This window comes from Syngnathus typhle, linkage group LG16 (genome assembly GCF_033458585.1).
Source record: "Syngnathus typhle isolate RoL2023-S1 ecotype Sweden linkage group LG16, RoL_Styp_1.0, whole genome shotgun sequence".
NCBI lineage: Eukaryota > Metazoa > Chordata > Actinopteri > Syngnathiformes > Syngnathidae > Syngnathus > Syngnathus typhle.
The window spans coordinates 5,313,771-5,337,742 of record NC_083753.1 but is presented as its reverse complement, the minus strand read 5'-3'; the positions used below and the strand labels follow the sequence as shown (position 1 = coordinate 5,337,742).

Below are 23,972 nucleotides of genomic sequence, written 5' to 3'. Positions count from 1 at the left end.
GCTATTAGATAGAGTAATGGCAAGCTTTGTTTCCACGGAGACGAGCCCTTTTGCACCACCTGAAGCATCACGCCTTGTACTTTTTGCCGCCCCGCCATCACCGTCAAAGCCTTGCAAGGAAAGGTGCCAAAGTAGCCAAGGTGTCCTGTACACGCTGAGCCGCTTACAGAGACGGAAAGTGTCAAAACCGACGGGGTTGTGGCAGAACTGCAGTAGCGTCATGTAGGATGTGGTTTGCACACTCAAAGAGAAAAACTTGGAAACTCAAAATATCATGTGGAGTTGGAACCAACGTAGGGGCCCTGGAGCCAGCCTCTCCAATTCGCTTGCTCTTTACAGCGAGGCATATTTTATTCAGCAACTCCAGAAAAGAGCTCATGCAACGGAACAGACATCAGGGCTTTTATTTGGGGCTCATTGTCACGAAAGTGACAATGCATTTTACTACTGTAGTATTTCAACACCAACCCCAAAATAATACTAAGGGCATACAATATTCAGCAAAGGCATCCTTCTAACCTTGTAACAATAATACGTAAAACCATCCATCCATCCATCCATCCATCTTCTGTACTGCTTCGGGGTGTGTGTGTGTGTGTGTGTGTGTGTGTGTGTGTGTGTGTGTGTGTGTGTGTGTGTGTGTGTGCGCTGCTCTGGGCAAGAAGCAAGGTAGACCCCGAACTGCTTTCAAGCTGAGTGCAGGGCGTAATAAATGTAAGGTCTGTATTGAAGAAGTCATGTGATTGATCTCAATTAAAAATATGATGATTCTATTTTTGCACCCAAAAAAATGGCTCAATGTCACACGACTTGAAATGCGCACATGTCCGTCCGTCATTTGGAAAGCTCATACAGTAAACAGGCCTCGCTCGCTGCAACACAAGTGCTGTTCCAATCAAAAGGAAGCAAACAATCATGGCAATCCCGCAGTCTGACTGACTGACCTCGGATACATTTGCAAAATGAGATTGAATGTTTAGTATGGAGCAAAACAAAAGTTCTTGCAATTAGCATTGTCAATATTGTAGAAAATGGCATGAAAAGAATCAATCTTATCTTGGCGGCCTTAGTTAACCTTCTTGAGCGGCTCAAGGTGCCCAAGCGTCTATTAGAACACTCGCGCTGGCAGACAGAAAAGCGTCTGTCTCTCTCTCTCTCTCTCTCTCTCGTACCAGTTTCAATTCTTTTTCACACTTCCAATCAATGATGTAATCCCTCCGCTGCTTCTTCACTTGTTCCTTTGCTTCCATGTTGACCTCTTAAATCCCATGTGGCTCAGGTTCCTAAGTCCTTGGCCTCATTCTTTTGTCTTTAGCGTTACTTTTCCAGCCATCCTTCCCTTCGGCCTGCTGCTGGCTCAGCGAGTATAGTGGCCTTCTTTGTTTCAACCCTGTCCTCTATGCTTTGAAGGAGGAAAGCTGAAAGGGGAGAGGGGACAGGCACGGCAAACGGCCAAGTGGGAAAATGGAAGCAGAGGATGAAGATGCTTGTGCAAACCAAAGGGAAAGCAGAGGGATGGATGGATGCAAGAATGGATGTGTTGAAAACAATGGCCAACTACTGCCATTTTTTTCCCCTTCCTTTTTTTAAGACGAGGTGAATGGCGTTAAGCCAACGGCCAAGAACGTTTGACTTGACAAAATCTGCTCCATGTTTTGTGCGGGTGGGCCTGCTCTCAACTTCCTCTTGCTCATTGATGAACAGTTGCTGCACTTTAGTTTTCAGCTCGGAGCCAAGCAAGCAATCAAGCAAGGCTAGAAAATCCTTCCGTGCCAAAGCCAAGCCAGCAATAAAGATGCTGGCAATACGTAGAAAGGCTTTTCATTCACTGCATGCGTCTAACTTGTCTGTTTTTCTTTTTTAGTGAAGCAAAAGGGGAGTAACTGCCTACCAGTAACCTCATCAATGGCAATCTACTGTAACATGTGAATTCTCAAGCACATTATCGACCTCTACATCTGTCAAGGTAAGGATGATGGGGTTTTTTTCTTCAATTGCTTCGCCTTAAATTGCTACATTTGGGGATACAAAGCCACTGCAACGATAGCGGACATGCTATTTTAGTCAATAGCTGTCACTTCTGCTTCGGTCACATCGATGAAGGAAGTCTTCTGCTGGCTTTGTGATTCTTCATCTTAAGGAAATCGGGGCATCTACCTCAACACCTTCATGTTGCTTTCGACTCTTATGTACAAAGGCTGCATATGCCCTTTTCCATTCATAGGTTGGCATGTATCGAAAGTCAAATGACCGTGGAAATGTGCTGTGCTTACTTTTTCTTTTTTTGGAGCTCATGGCTAGTAGAAAAAAAAAAGCCCCAGCACACTACGAAGAAGAGCTCGGTGGTCCCAGCACGTCATTTTTATTCACAAGTAAAATGCGTGTATCACACACACCAATATAGGCCCATGATATGATCAAAAATGGGATTGCAGTATCTTCCAGTTTTACAAAGAACGGAGGGCTGCTTGCATTGTCAATGAGCATGGAAATGAGAATGACCCAATCTGGCACTTATACCTCAGTGGGGATGTACCATTGTAACAGAGGTGGCCCAATTTGGATTTGACACTGAATCCCGGCTGTTTAATCAGTCACGCCTATGGAAATGAAGCTCTTGCAATTTTACAAAGAATCAATCCGATTCATGCTTAATTTCATTGAATATTGTTACGTCTGCTATCTTTCCTCAGATGGCATAAATGATTGTTGTATGGTGCCCAATTGCTCTCCCCCGCGGCCGGCTGCGCTTTCCTTTCCCAATTCTGCTTTTATTTTCCTCTCCAGCTGGTTGTTACAATGAACCTCAGTACGTCCATCCCCTGGGGATAGAGTTGACAACTGAAAGAAGAACTGGACAGTCTGTAGGCACACTTGCGTGTCAAACGTATTCAATCCAAAGACTTGGTTGAATCAGAAATCAGACTTCCTCGATGAGAGTGGAGAGGGAGAGGGGGAGAGGGAGAGGGAGAGAGGGAGAGAGAGAGATTGCGCATGTGTAAGCTTGTGAAAGTTAGCCGCAGTCTGAAGACATGACGGCCATGGACATGCTTTTCATCCAGGATGTCTACATGTGATTATTTTTTCTCTTTAGTCATACAGAATTATACGGTATATACATTATTTATCCCAAATGATATATATTTAATGATACTGCATTTGCAAAAACATCATTATGGGGTGTTTGAAGGGGAAAAATAACTGCAATCTTTTTTGTAATGAGGCTGTAATATAAACCGTGTAAAAGCGCAAACCGGATGCAGCGAATGTGTGCAAGACGTTTCGGTTGACTTAGTCCGTCCTTCATGGCCTGCCAGTCAAAGTGTCTTGTGATGAACGAGCTGACGTGACAACACGGCTGAAATGGCTTGTTTGCTCTTCTTGCTTGTTTTGAGCTAATGGTCTTGCTTCGAGGGATTCCGACACAAATGAAGAGAGATCAAACAACAGATTGTCTTTTAGCTTTTGAATGAAAATCAAAAAGTGCCAGCCAGTCAGCCGCACTATTTGGAGCTCCGAGTTCACTGGAAGGCTGATGAGGGAACTCAATGTGACAGCCTTGCACGTGAAATGCGTCTTTTCTCATTGCATTGTGGCTGAAAATGGGAACACAGCTTGATGATGTGAATTTGGAGAAAACCACCATCAGAATCACCATCCATTTAGAAAGAAATTATGGAAGGGTAGCGCGTACATAATTGTGTCAAGGTAACGATGAAAGAAGCGAGAAACACTCAATTATTCATTGTTTTAGCTAATCGTCAATTATTCATTGAAAAAGAAAACAGATCCGTTTTTACAAAAAGGGAACGGGCCCTTGTGGGAGGACAGGCTCCTGTTAAATCGACCAGCATCATTAAGGAACATTGGCAACAAATTCAGACTACCACCGACGGGGAAATTGCATCAAAGTCAAACATCTCTTTTACATCTATCTTGCTTGCTTTGATGAATGGTCAGGAGGTTTGGATGGATGGAAAAGAAAGATGAATGAACCGTGAAGTTGCAAATGGATGGCTGGGTGGTCCGCCAAAATATGTGATGTGCAAGTAATGCTGTGTCTGACCTTTCCATCACCCTCTAGACAGCAAAATGTCTAGTTATGTTGTCAATTTCATCACATTTCGTTTGGAAAAACATGTTTTTTTTTTTCAATTTATTAAATCCCTTTTGCGTCTCTTATGGATTGGGCAATATTCCGTTTGGTTCTTTCCAAAATGATGTCCGTGTGACCAATTTTCTCATCTCCAGTTGGCTGTCATCTATGACCTCCCCTTTACCTCCCACTTGCTTGACTTTACGTGCTAATGTGTTTTAGTCTGCACACAGAGTTTCTCTCTCTCTCCCACTTTTAGCACACGGTCTGGATCTTTCGGGCCAGTTTGGCTGTTGAAACCAGCAAGCTGGCTCACTCATCTTGCATTTTGCCACTTCTTTGCGTCTGGTGCAGTGGGACAAGAGGGAAGAACACAGATGACGAGACAACTTAGTTGGGATACTAGCTTTGCTTCATAGCAAGCATGGCTAAAGGTTCGTGCTCAAGATCAGATTTTCAGATTGTCTTCAACGGACAGGACAGGACAGGACAGATGGTGTTGGTCATTCATATGTGAAATAGTGATTTCATGCATTGGTCTAACTGAGAGACTAACTGCCCTGCCCTGCCCTGCCCTTTGCTTTTGCATGCTGGACTTCTGACATGCCGACATTTGTCGCTGTAACTGACCATGTTTGCTTCGTTTTGTTTGACACTTTGTGTCCACACAGCAATATCATTGACACATTGATGCTCGTGTTTAATCAAATGCTGCCCGAGGACTCCAAGGCGACGACGGGCATACATTGTTGCTTTTTGGCCTTGCCGCTTCCAATTTCTCCCCGGATTGTTTGAAAGATATTGTATTGCGTTGCATAGAAATGGAAATATTGTTCGCCCACTCCCTCAGTTGTTCACACAGCCCTATTGCTTGTGAACAAGTAGATGGGAGTTTTAGACCCAATCATGACCTCACCTTTTTCGAATTGCAAACGTTCCAAATGGGTCTTTTTGAGCGTTCCTCACCTTTCACAGTCTTGACTTGGCCTTGTCCCGCCTTTCTTGGGATGTATTGCAGGCCCAATATTCCGAATCTTTGCCAAAACCTCACTAATATTGGCGTCTCCCATTGCAATAACAAGGTGACCTAAATCCGCGTTTGAAAAAGGAATTGGCACAATGTTTTGGGGGATTAGACATGCGACGCTTAGAATTTGTACAACTCCTCCTAGATAACTGTATATAGCTTTTACAAGTCTTTTGAACAAATGTGCATATCATTCCATACAATTGCGCTTTCTGCTAGATACTATTTTTTTTTTTCTTCCCGATATGGTGCTGTGATTTCTTCCTATTTCTCAAAGAATTGGGATGCTATTGTTTTGTTTTTTTGGTATCGTGACTGCATGTCTTTCTCTCTTATCATCCCTGACTAAAGGTTGTTGGCTCTCCTCGCTATCTGGCCGTGTTGTTTTTCGCACCCGAGGCATTGGCGGCAAATGAAGTGTACGAAACAAGATGTGAGGGTAGCCATACTTGTTTGCTTTACACTGAAAGGCCCCCCACAGCATCGGCACAACTCATGGATGAATGACGCAAATGAAAAAGGACATTCAAGTTGGAAGATGTTTTTTTGGGGGTTTTTGGCCTTCACAACCAGTCATGCCGTTTTAAATGACAGAAGCACCTAGACATGTCATGTAATACCATTTGGTTTGAAATAACCACACTGTTAGTTGCTTTTTCCACACTGCAAGGCTTTTTCTTGTGCATACGATTGTGTTTTAACCAGATTGGTTAACACTAGGTTGAGTGATTGTATACATCATATGAGCTAGCCTTCTACCCGTTAATGTGTATCTTTACGTAATAGTGAACTCCTTCCCATCAGTGTGTTCAGCACTTTCTCCCTAACTATATGAGCTCTCCATCTGCTCCTGAGCAGGTATTTTGGGGGGGCGTGATAACTATACAAACAGCTGCATGTTACTGCTGGAATGCCACTTCAAGCAAACTCCCACTCTAAGCAGAGAGAAAGAGAGAGAGAGAGAGAGAAATGGCACAAAGGCATTGAGACTGATTGATGGTGAAACATATGCAACTCTATTTCGAACCTAACGTCACACTGTTTAACAGTACGTATATGTTTTTAATGATTAGCCATGTTTGGAAGACTTTTCGACATTTTTTATCTTAACCCCAAAAGAGAAGCAAATAGAAAATGTGTTTTTGTCTCAACTTTGTTCAATTCTGGATGCAGCTGCATTCTTTCCTCCAGTTCTTTGGAGCATTTTGTAGAAAGCATGTGGTTGAGGACAAAAGATCAATACTTTTGGGAAAACATGTTTTTGAAAGTCACAGTGCGTTGAAAAAAGGGACTGAGTGTGATTTCCATCATCGCTGATGTTATTTGACATTTAATTCAGGCTTTTATGTTTCACAAACATTTGCTGATGCTCTTTTGGAGTGAACAACTGTTATCCTGAGATTCCCCCATTTTCTTTTTAATACGACCATTTGTCAGACAGCTTGTAGCCGGTCCCCTTCCTGGCCTCAAGCTAACTGGTTCTTTTACGACTTCCCTTGCTCTGCACGCACGCACGCACGCACGCACGCTCATCTTGGCCAGCTCCCCGATGGATGCTATCATTTTTCATGGTCTTGTCCTCCGATCAGTTACCAATCAGCGTCCTTCTTTTTCTCTCTGCCTCATCTCTTATTGAGCATCTTGTTCCAACATTCTAGGGTTGCATCAGTCCCATCTCTCTTTTCACTTTCATGGCTCAACTTTAATTGTCTTTCTACCTTTCAACAGATGATCCGACTTCCTGGAATAAGGAGGTCCTTTCAAAAAAGATCTTGCCTGGTCGTAATACTAGAACCCTCACATTATGTTCAAATTCCTCCTCTCCCACCAGCCTGATCACGTTTCCTTTTTAGATTTGCTTCATTGAAAACCGATAAAAGAAACAAACCTATTTGGATGGTGCTGGGATTGCTTTTTCACCTACTAAAAGTACATAACAGCCTGTGGTAATATCCTATCATTTCGGAACTCTTGGTCAATCGTCAACAATTGAGATCCAACTGAACATTGCGGCAGCATAGGCCATCCCTTTGGGTTTGATGTGTCAATTGACTTTTGATAGACACAGATGCGGCTTCATGAGATGTTAGCAACACGGCAGGCAAGGCAGGCAGGCAGGTATTTTGGAGCAATAGACATGCATGCGCACTAACATAGACGCACCGAAACACAAGCTGCATTTAGCCTAGTGTTTGTGCGGTCGCTCGCTGGCTCGCGCACGCAAAGTGCTGATCTGTGTTTAACCTACATACTCAGGTGATTAGCCTATAGCTGTTGTGGCTGTCACACATCAAAAGCAACGGTGCTTTGATTCTGCCATTTAAGTGGATATTATGTCATGTCGCTTCTTTTTTTCTCAATTGTTACGTAAATAACAGAAGGCTAAGGACATCAATATTTACCTACCAAAGGCAATTCCAAATAGTAAAATCATGGTGAAAACGGTTTGGGCTTTGGTCAGAGACTTGTGGAAGGAAGGGAGCAGTGAAATCAGGCTCCAATCGATCCCGTTAACAGTTAACAGGGCAAAGGCTCCCTTTAAGCTGGTGAACGATCGATCGATCGATCGATGGATTCGCTCTCAATAGACTTTTCCCAATTGCGCTGTGATTGTTTGACAATCAATACAGAGTGGTGCAAGTCAGCTGCCATTGAATTCCAGCCCCTAGCACGACCTTGAACAGAATAAGTCATACAAAATAGATGGACTGGATTTGTATTGACTGCAGTACTTCTGTTGCTCTTCTAGTTTCGATGCTCTGTATCTTATTTCTTATTGAGTTTTTTGGTGGGCAATGAATATTACAAGGTCTTTTTTTGAGCCAGTCAACATCCCCGCAGGCTGCCTGTGGACCAACACCTGCAATCATCTCTTTCAAAGAATGACCGTGGCTGAAGTATACTTAGCCTGCAGCTAAGCTCATAGGGGAGGAGAAGAAAGCGCTTTATTTATACATTGATATCCAACACACAAAAAGCAGCCGAGTGCAATGGAGGAGGCTCTCGAGCCCATAAAGGCTCATTTATAATTGAAGACAGCCGTGTCCTCTCTTCCTCTAGGTTTGTCATAACAGCGGTTTTCAGTTAAATAACACAAACCTGCTATGCGAGCTGTTCTCTAAATGCACGCTGATTAGTATTTTCACCTGGCAGTGCAGAGGTGCAGGCTTGGAGTCCGGGGCCAGAGTTTGCATGTTCTCCCCGTGCCTGCCTGCCACATTCCAAAAATAGCTGGCCTTTGTCTTTGCTAAGTCTGCAAAGATAAATGATGATGGCGACCGTTACCCGGATACATAATCGGTAAGTGGCAAACATGGAGAAGAGGAAATACGCCCAACTACTCTTGCGCTCTTTTGGAAAATATTGTTTCAGGTGTCCGTGGTGTTAATTGCTCCCACGGTCACTTGAAGGGCTGTCTGTCAGAGGCAGCCATGCAGCACAATCGGAAATGAGATTGCGGATAGACGCCAGAGGGAGAGATGAATGCTCCCACGCTTTCTAATTTCCCCACGGCATGTGTAAGGAATGCGTAATTACACCCTCACCTCGGAATATGTGTACCTTGCTATTCAATGTAACATTCTGCAGGGAGAAAGACAAAGAAAGTGTGTAAATGTGCATATGCGCAATGGGCTTTGTGCCTGCGCCGCCTTCTTATGTAAGCATGAAGCCTCCTCATGCCTCCAGGAGGATGAGGATGGAAAGTGTTTGTCATCCTCCCACCACTTTGTGTCATTCTCCTCCTCTCTTTGCACCCTTCCAAATCTCTTCCAGCATCACATTCAAACAATGCATTTTGGTTGAATGAAGCTTTTTGATTCCTATTTGTTTTGTGCTTTCATTTCAACATCTGTATGCAGCGTTACAAACGAGGTGAATCTGGCCCGCCCGGCGCAAAGGGGCTCATCTCATTCCATCAAACTTGAAATGAGTTGTGGCCTCAAACGGATGCCTTTTTTCAGGCCGATGAAGGCCTTGTGTTTTTTGTCTTCCTTTATCGGTGCGCTTTTGAGCAGGAAGCCAAGCGGATATTAGACCTGCAGATCACTGGCAAGATTGGAAGTGCCTCACGGGGCTGCTTTTCCTTGACTTTTGTATCATTCAGCCTTTTAATGAAGCGACTTGAATCTTTACCAGAGTCCTATTTTAAGTAGATGTCCTTGGCGTGAAGTGCATTTGTGCTATTGCTTTGTCCACCTTTGTTGACCTTTGAGTCACTTGTGTTTTTCTCCGTTTGCAATGAGAGGTGTTTGGCTTGAATGGAGTTGCGTTCAAATCATTACCAAGAGAGGATTTTCTTCGGACGGCAAGGCATCATTCAACCCTTTTCTAGGGTTTCATATCCCAACTGACTGTTTGCCACCTGCTCACAGGGCGGGCGCACTGATCAATCTATTAATAGCATTAACTGAGCGTTAAGGATCAGAACATAAATGATGAAATTGTGTTTTGTTTTGTTTTGCTTGCTTTAATTGGGCCCGCCGCCGCCGCCGCCGCCGCCGCCGCCGCCGCCGCCGCCGCCACCGCCGCCGTCATATCTGCTGCATCATTTGCTTCTTCATCATTTTTATACTTGGAACATTCAGCGTTAGAATATTTTCAATTAAATGTCTTGAAAACCTAATCATCAAATAACTATTACACCGCAATCAATAAAATAAAACAAAATAGGGACGTAATAGTCTGGAAAGCACTTTAAGTATCACATTAGGGCCAGCAGCGGTGTACAATTGCAAGCCGTTTTTCTTTTTCTTTTGGATGCTTCCTGTTTTACGGCCTCAATTACTTCTCCATTTCGACTAAATGCGTACTTTGAAGTGTGTTTAAAAGTGGATCCAAGACCAATACTTGAGTATGTGGACATACTATGCCATACATTCTGACGCTGGTGTCTGATTGTGTGTTGCTCCTCATGCACGTAAGCGCAGTCATTCAACCAAGACTAATTGGGATGCGTTTAAGCAGCTGTCGACCCCTGTTGTTCTTCAAAGTCACTAGAAGGTGTGTTCTAGCTGAGACGGGAAAATAAAGGCCGTGAGTGAACAGGAAGGAAGTTGCCTTTGCTAGCTTGCTGAACTCCTCCTGGTCTTGTGAGGAATAGAGCATCCAATGTATTATGACAGTGTGGCTGGATGCCTTGACTAAAAAATGACAAAGATAATGGTAGCCTCCAAAACAAGCATGGCACTCACTCTGCTCGTGTTCAAGAAGATCCCAAGTGTTTTGCCAGCTCTAAAGTACTTGGCACTAGCATACTGTGTTGTGTTCACTTAAGTTATTGGATCAGACTTGTTGTTGGCAAAGTTGAAATGCAATTATCTTCATTCCCTTCCAGTAAATCCTTAACTCCATCCATCTTATTGAACCGCGTTGTCGTTTGCTTATTGCGACGGGCAACGCCTCAGGTGACGTGTTTTAATTCCGTTAAGTAAGCCGCAGTACCGAACGTGAACATCTGTCTTCGATATTCGCCACCGACTTTCAAATAGCATTTGTTGCTGTTGTTGCAGCAGCGATCGTACAAAACAAAACATCAAGTGTGGAAAAGCTGCAGGGGGAGCATGTCAAGTCTCCAAAAATCTCCAGTCAGGGCTTTAGAGAGTATCAAAAGATTTGGATTGCACAGGCACTTCCAAAGGGCCATTTCTCGCTGCCAAGTCTCTCTGTTATCCCAATGAGATTTTCTTTTTTTTCCTTTTCCTTTCCACCCCCCTGCAATGAGATTGAAATGCAGACTAAGATCAATTTCAGCATGTGGCGTTTGCTTGTGGAGAATCCATTTGTGCTGCCATCAGTAGACAAGCCAAGAGTAAAGCAGGCTTGCTCGGAGCAGAGCCCAGAGAATGAAGGAAAGAAGTGCATAAGGCCGCCTGCAGCAACCAAAAGCGTATTTTATGCCCCACTGCAAGCATCCCAAACAATCTCTTCCATATACATAAATAATCCCTTTGGCTAATTCACAATTGCGTTTGATCCGAGTCACGCCGCATGCCACCGCTGGCTATTTTGTACGCTCTGTTCTGTACGTGTGCGTGTGACCGAGTGAAAGCGAGCCCTTCTGTTGCCGTTAAGGCTTTATAGCCCATGCTGGCTCTGCTACGTATTCTAGTTGATGGATTACAAGGTAGCAGAAGCGTGCATGCAATACGGGTGTCACCCTCTCTACCTGCTTTGGTCTTCGTGCAATTCTTCTCTCTTCTCTGACATGGCTATTCGCACTTGAGCGCTCATTTGAATTAGGGGGCCGTCTGATCTCTCCTTTTTCCCTGGCTGCTGCTGCTAATTCTCCCTCGTTTACTTTCCATTTCTCCTTCTCGCTTACTTGTTCGCTCTCATTAAAGCCGTTGCTGGGTGCGTTTAATGAGCTGGTATCTTTTCTGGGTGTCAGAAGGGTCATGCGCCTGCTCTCATTCTGTGTACTTGCAAGTGCTCGTGTGTTGGAAGGCATTCCATGTAATGCCTTCTTTTACTCTTTCAAGTAAAAAGAGAAATAAATGCAAGTTGACAGCGTTGTATCCATGGATTGAAGCGACTTATTCCAAGTCTCGCTTGCATCTTTAGTAGACCATTTCTTTTTGACACCCATTATAACATCCAACGGTCCATTTCAGTCTCGTCTAGGCTTTTCTCCATTTTTTTTTTTTTGGTCTCACTCTGGCAGTCACTAACTTGGGCAGTAGTTGTGTGTGTGCGCTTCTGAATGTGGCATTCACCAGGTCCGTAGCCCCATCTTTTTTTTTTTTTTTTCTTCCTGTTAGGCCAACTATATCACCTGAATCAATGAATACAGATCTCTTTTCAGAATGTCCATACTAAAAGAGGTGAAGTGACAAAGTAGCCTCATTGTGGGAATGCCCATTTGAGGCTTTATTGTAACGTGCCAGCCTGCCATGTGCCTGCGCCTTTGCACCGTGATCCCTTTAATCCTAGTTCCGCCCGCCATGTCCTTCAACGTGTGATCAAGGTTGTCATTAATGAGTAGCTTTTCACTGGCTTCACTCCCATTCTCTCCGTGTTGATCAACTACAAGCTTGGCGGATGTGTGCGTCACGTGGTCTTGGTAAAGGCCTTTTATTTTTTGGAAATCAACTTCTCGCATTGAATCTCATTTGGTCGTAACGCTGCAAGACTGACTGCCTCTTTCTATCCTAGGACTCGAATATTGTGACCGCAGCTAAGTGTGAAAGTTCACTCTGTTTGGTTTCATGTGCCAGAAGTCATATGTCTCTGTGCGTCTTGGATTGTTCAGGTGTCCAGTTGACGAGCAGGGACCATGGAGAGGCTTTTCCTGTTTGTGACGCTGGCGGTGGCGGTGGCGGCGGCGGCGGTTCGTGCACAGGTCTGCCCAAAGCGTTGCGTTTGTCAGATCCTGTCCCCCAACCTGGCCACCCTCTGTGCCATGAAAGGTCTACTATTTGTTCCGCCAAACATCGACAGGCACACGGTGGAACTGAGGCTGGCCGACAACTTTGTCACCAGGTAAGTGTTGCGGGACTTCTCCTTTGCTTTTGACCCATGACTGTTGAAAGGCTTCCAATAAGATTGACCCAAAATATAAAGATGCAAATTCAAAGTGAAATGTGTCTCATCTGAATCCATGTCCATCCAGTGACTTTAGTATGACTTTTCTAGACCGTTTTAACTTGACTGTAGCATTTGGGGTCACGGTCAAAGTACGGGTGAGACGAAACATTGGGCTGGCTAATTGGCAATTATATCGAGAAGTTGATGGCAAAAAATAAATCTCATTAGGATCAGCTGGAATGGTGAAGCACATTCAATTCCTTGGGGGGCATTCCACTTTTCCAACGATGAGCGTGAATTCAACGAAACTCCTTCTATTCAGCCAAATGAAGTCCAAAGTCAGTTCACAAAAGGCCAAAGCGTTTCAAAATGATGTTGCGTATTCCCGATGATTTCCTTTCTGTCGTTTGCACGCATTTTTGCTTTTGCATGCAACTTCAGTCGATGTGAACAAAGTGGATCGGTTGTGACTTGAAAAAAAACATGGCGGATACCTGCAGCCAAATGTATGCGTGCTGTTTTGATGGACAGGGCGTCCGTCATCATCTTTTGACTACTATTTTCTGCAAAGTGCATGGTATGGTGGCGGCGGCATGTAGTGCGTGCGACGTGCTTCCGATGGAGTCAACCTATTGATTTTGACTATTGACTTCCAAGTCTCCCATTGAATTGGCCATGTGGCCAATAAGGGTGGAATTCCGCAGCAACGATGGTCAAAGTTGAGCCCGCTATCCTTTAACGCTGCATCTTTCCGTCTCAGTGTAAAGAGGAAAGACTTTGCAAACATGACGCGGCTTGTGGACCTCACGTTATCCAGAAACACCATCTCCTACATCACACCTCATGCCTTCGCTGATCTGGAGAACCTCCGAGCTCTGCATCTCAACAGGTACGACTTGACTGACCTTGACCGTTGTACTTGAGAGCTGCGGCCTGGAGACTTGCTAACTAACGGCTGTGATTATATAACAGTAACCGGCTGACAAGGATAGCCAACGACACGTTCAGTGGCATGTCCAAGCTCCACCACCTGATTCTGAACAACAACCAGCTGGTACTGATTCACCAGGGAGCGTTTAATGACCTGCTGGCACTAGAAGAATTGGATCTCAGTTATAATAACCTTGATTCCATTCCATGGGAGGCCATTCAGGTAGGAGTCTCTCTCTCTCTCTCCGCTAGGTGCAATTCGGGTTGAATGTGTGTTATGAGAAATGACATACAATGATGAAATGGTGTCCCTCCACCAGAAAATGACAAGCCTTCATACACTGAGTTTGGACCACAACATGTTGGACTTTATCCCAGAGGGGACATTTTCATTGCTCCAGAAACTCAACCGGCTTGATGTCACCTCAAATAAACTGCAAAAGCTCCCACCTGACCCTCTCTTTCAACGAGCACAGGTAGTAGGTCAATCCAAGTATTCTGCATGAATTGCAAATGGCAGTGTGACTGGATTGCAACCTGTTGTTTTCTTTTCTTTTTTCTTTTCTTTTCCAGGTTTTGGCCACCTCTGGGATCTTGAGCTCCTCCACCTTTGCACTATCATTTGGTGGAAACCCGCTGCATTGCAACTGCGAGCTACTTTGGCTGCGAAGGCTTAACCGAGAGGACGACTTGGAGACGTGCGCCTCACCTCAGCACCTCTCTGGACGCTACTTTTGGTCCATTCCCGAGGAGGAGTTTCTGTGCGAACCCCCACTCATAACGCGATACTCCCATGAGATGAGGGTCCTCGAAGGACAGAGAGTGTCACTCAGGTATCCGACGCTAACCTTCGTTGCGCTATAAATGATCTCATCTTTCTAAACGGTCAAGAATTTGCTTTGATGACGTTTGGACCCGTCAACAGATGTAAGGCCAGAGGTGACCCGGAGCCAGCCATACATTGGATATCTCCCGATGGCAAACTGGTCTCAAACTCCTCCAGAACGCTGGTCTACGTCAACGGAAGTCTGGACATCCTCATCAGTACTGTAAAAGACACAGGCTCTTTTACCTGCATCTCCTCCAACCCTGCCGGCGAAGCTCACCAAACTGTCGACTTGGTCATCATTAAACTCCCGCACATCTCCAACAACACCAACAACATTCAGGAGCCGGACCCGGGATCGTCTGACATATCCACATCTACCCGTAGCGGAAGCAACGGAAGCAATGTGACGGGCGACGGGAAGGGTGGAGTCGAAAAGAGGCTGGTGAGCGCCGAGGCCACGTCGTCGACGGCGCTGATCAAGTTTCACTTCCAGAGCAATATTCCGGGTATCCGGATGTTCCAGATCCAATACAACGGGAGCCAAGATGATTCACTTGTGTATCGGTAAGTCATATTCAGAATCGTTATGATTCGGTCATAATTAGGAATCAGGAATAGTCACAATCATTTGTCATCTCACAATTGGACAATGAAGACAAATACCCAAAGATCTGGGCACTGGGAAGGTGGAGGATGACACGCCTGAGCTGTATCGATCACATTACTACATGCACATTGAATAACCATGGGGGGGTAGATGATTTGGATTTGGACACAAACAGATCACTCTGTTACATGAGGTTTACAAGGGTACCATTAAATACTGCATGCTCATGAAAAGAGTAAGCATATCCATGTTCCAACAAGCCAATATGTATTCAGAGAATGACTTTGACTTCCTCCCCATTTCCATTGGCTTCCAAATAGCATGTGCATACCATTTGACTTGTGGCTCCACAATCAGACAGGCAGAGTTTTGACAGACATGGAGAAAAACATTCATCAAGCAAAGTGGCCTCAATTGGAACACCCGGAGATACGTAGCTTTTGACAGGGAAGACGTTCTCTTGTGGCACGTGTTGTTTTCTCAGGATTACAGCTATTCCATCAAGCTCACTGGGAATGATTGCTATTTGAGCAAAATGTTTACGCTTCTCAAATGGTAGGATGGATTTACTGTCCGCAAAGAGCATTTGTCAGGAGCCGTGACAGTATTATCTTCTTTTCTTGGCAACGCTAATCCCTATCCATACTTCATCTGTGCACGTCATCGCCGCCGCCGCCGCCACTTGTTGCAAGTACGCACATCGTATCCACTTTAGGCAGTGAAGGCTTCACGTTTGAGCTTTACGAGAAGCATTGTTGCGGCAAGCCATCTTTCTGCCCAAATGTCTGAAATGTGACGAGCAGAACCTCAGCGTAGCGCACCAGTGGATCCCATTCCAAACTGTGTGAGGTGTCTTGAAATCCGGCTTAAAATGGACACACACTTGTCTTTTACAAGGCTCCTGTCAACATGAAAAATGGCAAGTCATTTCCGCACGTGTCTTTTACTTTGCGCTTTCTTCAGAAAACCGAATGATTTTCTTTGAACAGCACACTTGGCCAAACAAAGAGTCAAGCCCATTGATTTTGCCTTTCCGTTAAACACACAGCGGAGAAGGAAACAAATGGGACGGAGCGCATGAGATGAAAAGAGGGGTTAAAAAGGCAGGCGGAAAAAGCTTGTGCAATATCCTCCGTATCTGCCATGTCATATTCCGAATTGTTGATTGCGTATTGATGGCGAGAGGAAAAGCTCATTCAACATCCTCCAGTGGTTGCTTACTCTTCCAAATTTCCTGCTAACGTATTGTATTTCTCCTCACTTGCTACTACTGCTATTGACTTCCGGGTTCAGTTTTCTTTCTCGAGATGCGCGCTGCCAAAGGACGAGAATGAATGGGTAGGGAAGAACATTCATCACAAAGTAGTTGCTGCAGTCATAGCGGAGGTCCAGATAGCATGACGGGACGGACCTGATAACGGAGGACAAAACACAGCCCAACAGACGCAAAAGGCTCAACCAAATACCCAAAGCGCATAGTCCCCTTCTTCTGTCTGTCCTTCCAAATGTTCAGCAAGCTGTGTATGGATGCTCTTCAAATACATTGTGTCCCTACCTTCTACCTCCCCACTTTGCCCTGTGGAGCTATTTCATCTTAATCAATTACTCCTGCAGTGTACTAGCCAGCTCAGCTAAAAGTAGAACTACACATCTTGGGACCACGCAAGGAAGGACAAAATGATAGCAAGTATAGCATTGCTTTTGCTATCGTAAATACCCAGGGGCTTACTTTATTTTCCAACACTATAAAAGAAAGAAAAGTCATTTACATTTGAAAGTAAGAAAAGAAGAAATGGAAATCATAAAATAACAAGACACACTGTTTTTTGAAACCCCCACCCCTTTTTAACTATTGTTCACAAAGCGAATATTCGAAGCTCCCTTTACGAAATAATGATATACGTATTAAATGCTGGGCAAAAATCAATCCAATCTTACCGTTGTTTAGACATAGGAATTCAATTGGTTGGGCTAGTGTAGCTCTGTATAATGTTGTTGTTTTTTTAATTACCAGTCAATCTAGCTGATATTGTTTTCGATGGCAACTTTTGCCATGATATCCCCGCCAAATTTGCAGAAAGCAAACCAAGCCCAAAGACGCAAGTCGGTAGCAAAAGGTTGGAAGAAAAACAAGTGAGCAGAATCAATGTGCAAAGGACTGACGTGGACAATGCAGACAGGGGAATGGAACCGCAGCATTAAAGAGTGATGCAGATGACTCGGCTTAACTGGAAGCATGAAGCTGATCAGAAGAGCTTGCCAACCAATGGGCCTGAAACCTCATCCTCTCCTTTCCGTTCTTCTATCCGCTTCGACGGCAGGGTCAACCTGCTGTCCCTCCCGCTCTGATAGCCGCCACGCTTTATGTTTGCATTTGTGTCATTCGAGTCGCTTTCGACATCCGACTCGCCAATTAACTCTGCTATCAGCGTAGCGACACACGTTTGCAGCTATGATGAACTTGCTGAAGAAGCATCACGTTTGCAAAATTCATTCCGTGTTGCCTCGAAAGCTCATGACTTGCTCGGGTTCTCCGTGGATGAAAAATGCACGCTGTCCGCAGGTCGAAGATGATGAAATATTCACAAGTCGCGGCTGAGTGCAGTGCCGGAGGGCATCATTTACCCTAGACTGTGTCTGTCCGCACACAACAAAGCACAGCACAGCACGGCGTGCTTGTGATGTTGATGGGAAGAAGTGTTCTTCTCCGTAACCAAAAACCTTGATTCAGTGGAGCTTTTGGCTTGTTCTGCTGCTGAGGCCAAAGTATTTTATCCGCAGACCCAAGTCTCCTCATATTAAATGCATCATAAATAAAGACAGTTTTGGGGTGCTGGGAGGGAGGGAGGGAGGGAGGGAGGGAGGGATTATCTTGCAACAGGCTGCCCTGCAGCATATACGTACCTACTAGCCAAGTCCACGCTCGCTGGATTTTTTGCTCTGCACAAAATTCGTCCTGGAAGCTGACCTTGTGCTATGTCCTGTCCTTCCAGCAAGTTCGATGAAGCCTGGCAATGTTCCTAGTATTATTTGCTCCATCTGATTCAGATGGACAGATCCAAATTGAACATGATGGTTTCTGCAATGGCTACTTTTGTTTCAAGCCTTCGATTAGCTTCAACTTTGACTCTACTATTGCCAAAAGTCAATGTTTTCTTTTCAGTCTGCATGAGTGGGGAAAAAATTGCAAGTGGGGATTTCTTCAAACACAGCCCACCTGTCTCGGGCGCAGGATTCTATTTTCACCTCTGTCTACAAGCTGTGTCGGTGCTTGTTATCCATGAATTCTCTTATTGGGGGCATTATGCATGGTGGAACAGAGATAAGAAGCAAGGTGTTTTCCGTCTCCATGCGAGACTTAAATCGAAGAGTGTGCTGCCATCTGGCAGGTAAACCGCATTAGCTTTGTGATTAACAATAATGCTGTTGTCATTTAACTACCATGAATTGCTGTATTCAAATTCAGCTTAAAATCCCTCCATTTTTCTATCCATCCATTCTATTTGGCTCGTTAGCTAATTGTGCTTGCTCAGTGAACGGTTTGCGTGTCTGAAAAATCACCGACGATCGCTCTTTCTTTTGACATTTCGACATCGGCCAAAAAAAGTAATCTCAGTTCCAATGCCTTTGTGAGATGCTGTCCGTTTACAGCTCCATAAAACTGCCACTGAGCAATGCATTTTACATAGAAAACTCCAGAACTAATCAGACAATGTGTCACAATGTGTCTGGCCGGACGGACGGAGTAAAAGTTGCAGCTGAGTAAATGGTAGCATTTGCTCCTTATCCCGGAAATGGCAGCCTTTGCCCCTTATTCATCCCGTCGTCATCCCAGCCCAGAGCCAGAGGCCTTCTCTGAATCCTGCTCACGAACGCTTGAAGAATCATGCACGGCTGTGGCCCAAAAATTAATCGGATCAAATGGTCTGAAACAAAGCAATCTGCTTTCATAGCTCACCAACGTGTGCACGGATGAAGGCGTTCGTCTTGAGACAAAAAGCTGAAAGTGACTAATGGAGATTGCACTGCCCTCCTGGCTTTGTCCGCACCCGAGTGAGGGAAGCTTAAGTGATAAATCAACGCACGGACACACAAACACACCCTTCCTACATAAGGGCTGTGCATCGGTCGGTGACGAAACCCCCCCCCCGCTTTTTTTCTTCACATTTACACACACGGTTGAGATTGACATACATGGACGATGGCGTTTCCGTAGCGCAGCGTGAACTCTTGTTCATGCCCTGCGGGTAGTGGAAATCATGTCATGAAAGTACAATACGCACTAACATGTTTCTCACACACAGGGCTTGGCAGAGCAGATCGATTTGTGTAATAGCCTCAGCCAAGTCAGTCATCTCCCCACTGCTGAGTCGCAAATGTTGGCAGCAGCATTCAGATCAGGCACAAAGAAATTGCTCACAATGACAGAGTCCGCTCGGATCAACTTGTCATTCTTTCACTTTGAAACAGTGAATGATCAATTGTCTATTCAACGTCTTTGCATGAGAATATACGGATTTGATGAAGCCAACTGTAGAATGGCAGTCAGTGGACGGACCGCGCGCCACCCATTACCGCGTCTGAACATTGTGTGTGTGTGTGTGTGTGTGTGTGTGTGTGTGTGTGTGTGTGTGTGTGTGTGTGTGTGTGTGCACCTGCACAGGCATATGCCATTTAATTAGTTAGTAAACAGACGTCTCTGTTTGTGGGCATCAGTGTGAGAGCGACCCAACGACACAGATAGGGGAATTAATAGGTGTGTGTATGTCAGCTCGTCGCTGCCGCTGCCGCTGCCGTTAAACTGCAGAGAGAGAGAAAGAGAGAGGGAGGAAACCGTGGAGAGAAGCACATTGGAGAGCAGCCGTGGTCAGCTCAGTGTTTAGATGTCCCTTTTAGTATTCATGGGCTCGCAGCGATTGGTCACGGAGAGCCACACACACGCACACACACACACACACACACACACACACGCACACACACACACACATATCTCCATGCGGTGTTATTCCACACAGGGCACTCTAACGACCTCGGCGTACATTCCCCACGCCTTAATACAAGGCAGTAAACCTTAACATGCCATCTCGCCTTCACTTAACTCTAAAACAGATGGTTAACGTGAGCAAGGCAACCTTTAGCTCAGTCAGTGCCAACATGTTTTAATGAAGAATTTCATTAGCATTTGAATGAGGCTGACAAGGCATTTCCAAGAAACTGAAGGACGAATGGGCAAATTCCCACATGAACAAGTGTCCGATCATCACCTTCCAACGTTGCCCGCTGCACTAGGTCACGATGAATCCTTTTTCATGAGATCTGCCCGTCCGTCACATGAACTGAGATGCTCTGATTGTTGTCTTGCTCTTGTTCCCTAGAATGATCCCTCCATCAAGTAAGAGCTTCCTGGTCAACAACCTGGCAGCAGGAAGCCAGTACGATCTATGCGTGCTGGCCATCTACGACGACATCATCACCTCCCTGACGGCCACCCGCGTGGTAGGATGCGTGCAGTTCACCACCGAGTCCGAGTATATGAGGTGCCATTTTATGCAATCCCAATTCCTCGGCGGGACGATGATCATCATCATCGGAGGGATTATAGTGGCTTCTGTGCTCATTTTCATCATCATCTTGATGATACGTTACAAGGTGGGTCGCCATCTGTTTCTTTGAACCCATTCACATTCGTTACGCTCCTTCCCCATCCCCCGCTACCTTGTAATAGTTCCATCGATAGAATTAGCCACAGTGACAGAGGTAGGTCTTTTGGATTATAAAATGGGGGTTTTTTTGGATTATAAAATGGTTTCATTGTTTTCCTCTTGTACTTTTAATGTTCTCACTTGGAACTAAGTGATGGATAGGGGTAGGACATGATAAGCTTAGGCTTCTTCCTACTCCTTTTCAAACAGTGATATAGCTATATTGTTTGTTGTTGTTTTTTATTCTTTAAATCATGTTTGAAATAAAAATGCATTCATTCATAGGTACCAAAATAATGAGTGCACCATGTTTCTCATGGAATGGAGCGCATGGCTTCCATTGATATTACCCAAGGCCAGTGTGTGGTGTATTATGAGCGACAGCTGAAAGCAAAGCAGCAGCAGCAGCAGCAGCTTCTGGCTGCACTTTTAATAGACTGCAAACAGCATAGAGAGCCTTGCTTGTAAAATATCTGTCTTTTGGAAGTGTTTGGATTTGGGAAAAGCGCATGAGCGCAATGGTGACTTTTAACAGCTGTAGATTTTAGTACTAGACTAGTTGCTCTGCATATGGCATTAGCCTGAAATGGAATTTTTGTTACAAGTGGGATTGATTGGAAGTGATTCATTGGCCCTCTGAGAGGATTTTTATTCGTTCCCTTTTTCTTTTGAATGCCTCTCTATCGACGGGTATTTTCCCATCCATCCCTCCATCCCTCCATCCCTCCATCCATCCATCTATCCAGATTCCTGAGACACGCGCTGCACATGAAAACGCCAAAGAGGCGTGACTCACTGCCAACGTGTTTCATGACCCGCAGGTGTGCAACCCAGGAGATGGCGTTAAAGGCATGTCAATGTCCATGACCAACGTTCACTCTCAGACAAACGGGCAAAGGTGCAGCGTGACCCCCAGTAACTCCAAGCACGCCTCCATCGGATTGGAGGACCTGTCAAAGAAGAAGAGTGGAGGGAAGGACGGCGCCTCCGCCTCCGCCGCCAGAACCACCACCACCACCACCACCACCACAACCACCACAACCACCTCCACAACCACCACGCTTTCATCCAACTCCTCCCTACCCGACCGCTCCACGGACACATCTGTTCTCAGCCAGCATTGGACAATACTTGGGGCTGAAGAACAAGTCAAAGTGGGTGAGGAGAGAGCTCGAGCCAGCCTCTCCTCGACCGCCGCCGCCAGCTCGTTGGGCAGGCCGAAGCGTAAGCCCGCTCCAAGTAAACCGGGCTCGGCTTGCTCAAACACCTCAGCCGCCCCGGAGAACCTCCCGAGCGCGTGCCCTCGCGCCCCTTCCGCTTCTGCCTCGACCGCCTCTTCCGCTCCTCTAGATACGCTCAACACCAACCGCAACAATTCCACCTCACTTACGCAAGGGCGGCCGCCGCCTCCTCCCATTGGCAACCTTCGTCCACTTCCCTCCGTCCGCTATGGGGAAACGCCCATTCTGCGCCGGGCTCCCCGCGCCCGCACCTCCTCCGCTGCCAAGTACCAGACTCTCCCCGTGGAGGAGGGAGGCCGGAGCAGGCCGAGGAGGAGGTATTCCCTCAGCGAAGGGGGCTCAAAGACTCTGGCGTACAATCCAGGGAGCGCGGCCAAATTAGGACGCACGCTGCGGGACAAAAGGAGTCAATCCATGAGCGGAATGCTCTTCTCCAAAGATGGCGAGGGCGACTCTAATAGAGGGCGCTGTGATTCGGACTGGATCTTGGAAAGCACGGTTTAAATTGAAACCAGACAAGACGTTAGCTATTGTTATTTTGGGTGTGGCGTGCGTCGCGTCTCTTTGTGGGACCGGAAGCTAAAGTGAGCCTATGACCTCAATATTTGTGCGAGCATGGACAAGGAGGAGTCTATTTCTGAGTGACAAGTGGTCTTCTTTTGAAGGCTTTTTTATGTCTGTTTCACAAGCAGTTTTGACACCTTTGTTTCCAAGTCTATCCTTCAGCAAGTGGAGATCTTGCCTTGCCTTGTCTCGTCGCGTCGCGTCCTCGACTTGTCCTGTTGGTTCCACTTGATAGCACAAAAGAATACAAGTCAATGGGCTCACTGCATCATTATCACTTGATCTGCAAATACCACAAAAAAGGGAGGAAGAAAAAGAGAATGAAGAGAAATAATGTCTAGAGTCGACAGCAAGTGTGTGTGCGTGCGTGCGTGTGTGTGCGTGTGCGTGCGTGTGTGTGTGTGTGTGTGTGTGTGTGTGTGTGTGCGCGTGTGTGTGTGTGTGTGTGTGTGTGTGTGTGTGTGTGTGTTTGTGTGTGTGACCACGCCGTGGCAAGAGATAGCAGTCGGTGCCTTCTTTTGCACAAAAATACTCCAAGCGGAAGTAGCTCTCGGTCGGACAAACGTTTTCACACAGCCTTGTGTTTCTTGGCAAATAGACTGAATATCAAATGGAAACTTTATGGACCTCTTATGAAATTGATATTTTTTAAAAGGGAAAAAAAAGAACATACAAAAAAAAAAAGCTTTTGGCTGACGTTGGTATACTTCAGCCTGGGTTGTTGGTCACATGTTACCGCAAAGCTCATGTACAGAAAAAGACAACATGTGCTGTGTTGTTATGTTGTGTAAAATAAAATTTTAAAAAACCCAAAAGGGTTGAATTAAAAACTTCTGGTGTCATGGTCGGAACAAAGTCACTTTTTGTGTCACCGCAGTAGACAAAAATGAGTTTTGGAAGAATTAAATTGGAGACAAAAGTTAATCTTGAGTTTCTCTCCCACTCATTGAGATAAAGTCGCCGCTCTGACCACAGCCGTGAACAAAAGCATCGCGCTGTGTGCATATGGTGACACAGAGCTCAAGGCGGGCAACGTGACAACGGGCATATTTCAGTGGGAGTGCAAAAGGATGCAACGTATTGGGCTGGGCTGGGCTGGGCTGGGCTGCATTGCCTTCCAAATGGGAATTGCCAGTCTAAAATGTCCTTTTCTTTCTGCTTCTGCAGACTACAAATGTAAACCAACGGCACAAATCAAAGCCTTGTCACCTATTAGCTTGATTTCCGAGCTAGTTTCAATATCCGCCAGACATGGAGAGAACATTCCCTAAGCAAGCTGAGTCATTCGCAAGTAGCCTCTGAGATGACGGGGGAAACAAATTGTTCCCTTTCTTGAATTTGATACAATTCAACAGCTTGGTTAGACAGTCACCTTCTCTGCACACGCCTGACCTTCCTCGGACTTCCTTTAGCTCTAAAAGCTCAATGGGAAGAGGCTTTGTAGAAGCACCT

General features: G+C 45.5%; 1 protein-coding gene across 1 annotated transcript; it reads left to right on the top strand.

Annotated features, from left to right (window-relative positions):
- Window positions 1–4,330: 4,330 nt before the first annotated feature.
- lrfn5a (leucine rich repeat and fibronectin type III domain containing 5a) lies at window positions 4,331–23,559 on the top strand. The gene is made up of 9 exons (XM_061302175.1): window positions 4,331–4,530; window positions 12,373–12,602; window positions 13,408–13,536; window positions 13,620–13,800; window positions 13,898–14,053; window positions 14,151–14,410; window positions 14,503–14,970; window positions 20,389–20,662; window positions 21,537–23,559. Exons 2-9 carry the CDS (start codon window positions 12,397–12,399, stop codon window positions 22,458–22,460), a joined length of 2,598 nt encoding a protein of 865 aa, XP_061158159.1. The 5' UTR covers window positions 4,331–4,530; window positions 12,373–12,396; the 3' UTR covers window positions 22,461–23,559.
- Window positions 23,560–23,972: the final 413 nt, after the last annotated feature.